The 4,335-nt window shown below is 64.6% G+C and overlaps 1 protein-coding gene across 1 annotated transcript; it reads left to right on the plus strand.

The window, feature by feature from the left end:
* The first annotated feature begins 249 nt into the window (after positions 1-249).
* On the plus strand, positions 250-3,366 carry LOC141949961 (protocadherin gamma-A2-like). Its single transcript, XM_074884150.1, has 3 exons — positions 250-2,943; positions 3,054-3,154; positions 3,289-3,366. Exons 1-3 carry the CDS (start codon positions 279-281, stop codon positions 3,364-3,366), a joined length of 2,844 nt encoding a protein of 947 aa, XP_074740251.1. The 5' UTR covers positions 250-278.
* Positions 3,367-4,335: the final 969 nt, after the last annotated feature.

Here is a 4,335-nt window from a genome sequence, read left to right on the forward strand (position 1 = left end):
GCTCGCTCGCTCGCTGGCTGGCTCGGCGGCCGGGCGGTCTGCGAGCGTCCCCGCGGTGCGGAGCCGTGCTGCAGCGAGGCAGAGGGGCCGGCGGCAGCGGCCGGGGCGGGCGACAGCGAGCGGGAGCGAGAGCGGCAGCTGGAGCCGCAGTGGGAAGAAGGAGCCGAAACCGGAGCCGTGAACGGGAGCCAGAGCCGGAGCCAGAGCCAGAAGCGCATCGGCGGGCGGCGGCGGGTCGGTGGCGGCGGTGGTGCGTGGCCGGCGGGGCCGCGGCCGAGATGTGCGCGGCGGGGAGGCGCCGGGGCCGGCGGGAGCGAGCCCTGCTGTGGTGCGTGCTGGTGGCGGCGTGGGAGGCGGCGTGGGGGCAGCTGCGCTACTCGGTTCCCGAGGAGATGCCCAAGGGCTCGTTCGTGGGCGACGTGGCCAAGGACCTGGGGCTGGAGCTGCTGGCGCTCCCCGACCGCGGCATCCGCGTTGTCTCCGCAGGGAGGACGCAGTATTTCTCCCTGCACGGGAAGACGGGACATTTGGTGACAGCGGAGAGGATCGACAGAGAGCAGCTGTGCGAGAGTGTGCAGCGCTGCGTGCTGCGGTGTGAGGTGATAGTGGAGGGGGAAATGAAGTTCTACGAAATCGAAGTGGAGATCACGGACATTAACGACAACGCGCCTGACTTTCAAGAGGCAGAAAAGGAACTGAGAATGAGCGAGACGACATCGCCGGGGTCGCGGTTTCCCCTGGCCAGGGCTCACGACCCGGACTCGGGAGCGAATTCCCTGCAGCGCTACGAGCTGAGCGGCGACGAGCACTTCTCGCTGGCCGTGCAGGCGGGCCCCGGCGGGGACCAGCGTCCCGAGCTGGTGCTGGCGAAGGCGCTGGACCGCGAGGAGGCGGCGTTTCACGAGCTGGTGCTGAGGGCGAGCGACGGCGGCGACCCGGCGCGGACGGGCACGGCGCGCATCCGCGTGGCGGTGCTGGACGCCAACGACAACGCGCCCGTGTTCGGCCAGGCGGAGTACACGGTGCGTGTGCCGGAGGACGTGCCCGTGGGCTCCACCCTCCTCACCGTCACGGCCACCGACGCCGACGAGGGGATGAACGGGCACGTGAAATATTCGATGAAGAAAACGAAGGGCCTGGCATGGAAGATATTCCATCTGGACGCCGAGACGGGAATGATCACGCTGGTGCGGAGCCTGGACTTCGAGGAAGCGGCTCTCTACGAACTGGAGGTTGAGGCACATGACGGCGGCGAGCTTTTCGACACAGCGAAAGTGGCGATCACGGTGACAGACGTGAACGACAACGCGCCCGAGATTTCGGTGCGGTCGGCGCTGAGCGAGATCTCCGAGGACGCCCCGTCGGGGACGGTGGTGGCCCTGCTGCACGTGCAGGACCGCGACTCGGGGGCGAACGGCGAGGTGCGGTGCTCGTTGGACGGGGGCGTCCCGTTCCGGCTGCGGAGCTCTCAGGGCAGCTACTACCGCGTGGTGACGTCGAGGGAGCTGGACCGGGAGGAGGTGGCGGAGTACAACGTGACGGTGCGGGCGGCCGACGGCGGGTCGCCGGCGCTGCGGAGCAGCGCGGTGCTGGCGCTGCGGGTGCTGGACGTGAACGACAACGCGCCGGTGTTCGCGGAGGCGCGCTACAGCGCCCGGCTGCCCGAGAACAACGCGGCGGGCGCGCTGGTGCTGACGGTGCGGGCGGCCGACGCGGACTGGGGGCAGAACGCGCGCGTGCGGTACCGGCTGTCGGAGGGGCGGGTGCGGGGCGCGCCGCTGTCGTCCTACGTGTCGGTGCAGGCGGAGACGGGCGCGCTGTACGCGCTGCGCTCCTTCGACTACGAGGAGGTGCGCGAGGTGGGGCTGTGGGTGCGGGCGGAGGACGGCGGCGCGCCGGCGCTGAGCAGCAACGTGTCGGTGCGGCTCGTGATCGTGGACGAGAACGACAACGCGCCGCAGGTGCTGTACCCGCCGCCGGCGCCGGGACCGGGCGCGGGTGCGGGCGCGGGCTGGGCGGGCGTGGAGCTGGCGCCGCGCTCGGCGGAGCCCGGGGCGCTGGTGGCCAAGGTGGTGGCGGTGGACGCGGACGCGGGGCAGAACGCGTGGCTGTCGTACGAGCTGGCCAAGGCGACGGAGCCGGGGCTGTTCCGCGTGGGGCTGCACAGCGGCGAGGTGCGCACGGCGCGCTTCCCGCTGGCCCGCGACGCGGCGCGGCAGAGCCTGGTGGTGGTGGTGAAGGACCACGGGCGGCCGGCGCTGTCGGCCACGGCCACGCTGACGGTGGTGCTGGCCGAGAGCGTGGCCGAGCTGCTGTCGGAGCTGGGCAGCGCGGCGGCGGCGCCGGGCGAGCCGGCCGGCAGCCTGACGCGGTGGCTGGTGGTGGCCGTGGCGGCCGTGTCCTGCCTCTTCCTCGCCTTCCTGCTGCTGCTGCTGGCGCTGCGCCTGCGGCGCTGGCGCCGCTCGCAGCTGCTGGCGGCGGGCAGCGGCGCCTTGCGCGGCGTGCCGGCCTCGCACTTCGTGGGCATCGACGGCGTCCGCGCCTTCCTGCGCTCCTACTCGCACGAGGTGTCGCTCACCGCCGACTCGCGCAAGAGCCAGCTCCGCTTGTCGGGCGGCAGCTGCTGCGACACCCTCCCGGCCCGGCCGCCGCCCGACGAGCCCGCGCCGCTGCTCGGCGAGGACCCCGCCGCTGCCCCGGTGAGTTCCTGTGCCCGCACTTCGCGGCTCCGCGACGCTTCGCTCTGCTGCTGCTGCTCGGGCCTGGCCGCGCCGCGTCCCGGCCGCTGCCGAGGGGGGTTTCGCTCCCAGGCAGGCAGCGCTTCCCGCGGCAACGCGCCGGCTGCTGCTGCCTCTGGCTGGCGGGAGGGGAGCGTGGGACCGGGGCTCAGCGCTACAGCTGCTGCCGGCGGCGGCACAAGGGCCGACTTTGCGGTCCCGCCAGGTCAGGTGCTTCCCCACAGCCCGTGCGCTGGAGCGGGGGGAGATGCTCTTCCGACGGAACCCTCGTGCCCCACATGTAACTTGGCTGCTCAGCGTTTCTGCTCTTCTCAGCCTCGCTGCTTCTCCATGACGAGCAACGAAATGTCTTTGCGCTTTCACCTTTGTGCAGCGGGCGGAGGAATGGGCTGGGCAACAACTGGTCCCTTGACGATGTCTGTCTGCCTGTTAGGAAGCTGAAAGAGAATAGGAAAAGTTGTGACTCTCTGAGAAAGTCTCTGGGTGGCTGCGTGGGAAGGGCTACTGCAGGAAACGGGAGATGGGCTTTGCTGATTGCCCGTCTTTTAAGTCTGACTTACTTGATACGGAGCTGGATGTGCCTTGGCTTGAGCATACAGGCTATGGCCAGAGCCGTAGGAGAGAGTGAAGGGGCAGTGGGAGATGTAAGGAGGGGGATAGTGCCCCTATGCAGATGTTCACTGACCGAGTGTCTCCTGGTGGGCGGCTCCTCTTCTGCTTTTAGGACTTCGAGGTTTCCTCCTAAAACACCAGTGAGCAGAGAAATGTGTCTTTCTTCTTGTATGGAGATGTCACGATATCTATGTAGATTGCGTGGTGTGATGGTGGTGAATGTTGAAGAGAAATGTTTTGGGCAACTGTCCCTGTGATGTGATGTGTTTGCAAATTATCTGGTCAAAGAACACCATGCAAGTTGTGAAGGTTTGGAGACAGGAGAGATTATTTGCTCCTTTCCCTGTTCGGTACCCAGCTGCAGTGTCATACAATGTGAATTTCTCCTTGCCAAAGAAATTTGTCCTGAGCCATGTTATTGTAGCTGTCTTGAGAGCCCTGGGAGGTTCCTCCTCTGTGTTTGCAATTGTTGTCAAATGTTAACTAAGACCTTAATCACATACTTATTACAAACGATATAATGAGATCTTTGGGATCAGTAAACTGTGTGTAGAGTACCTACTAAACACCTTAATATTGTACCTACTCTAAGTGCCATGATCAAGAACAGTATGGTGTCATCCCTTCCATGTTGCACGTGTCAACCTCTTGCCTTGCTCACAGTGATGAGCTAAAGATGGGCCGTTGTCTCTGATGTGCCCTTTCATATTTCCAGCAGAGAAGAGAAATGATTTCCTAGGTGTGTTTCCTTAAAATGTTACTGAAAAAAATGCTCGTTTGACACATATGGTGAGAAATCAAATACTTTTCATGGTAAGGAGAAGTTGTCTGTATGACTTTTTGAGTGAAGTGTGTCTGAAATGATAACAATCAGTAACAGCCTTGTGAGATTGGAGGGTTTGAGGAGAGTCTCAGAGCTGCTGAGTGTGAGGAGGAAGTGGTGAAGACAAGGCATGTGTTTTGGTAATTCCCAGGTTTGTTGCTG

The sequence above is a fragment of the Strix uralensis genome, chromosome 14, assembly GCF_047716275.1.
Source record: "Strix uralensis isolate ZFMK-TIS-50842 chromosome 14, bStrUra1, whole genome shotgun sequence".
Classification (NCBI taxonomy): domain Eukaryota; kingdom Metazoa; phylum Chordata; class Aves; order Strigiformes; family Strigidae; genus Strix; species Strix uralensis.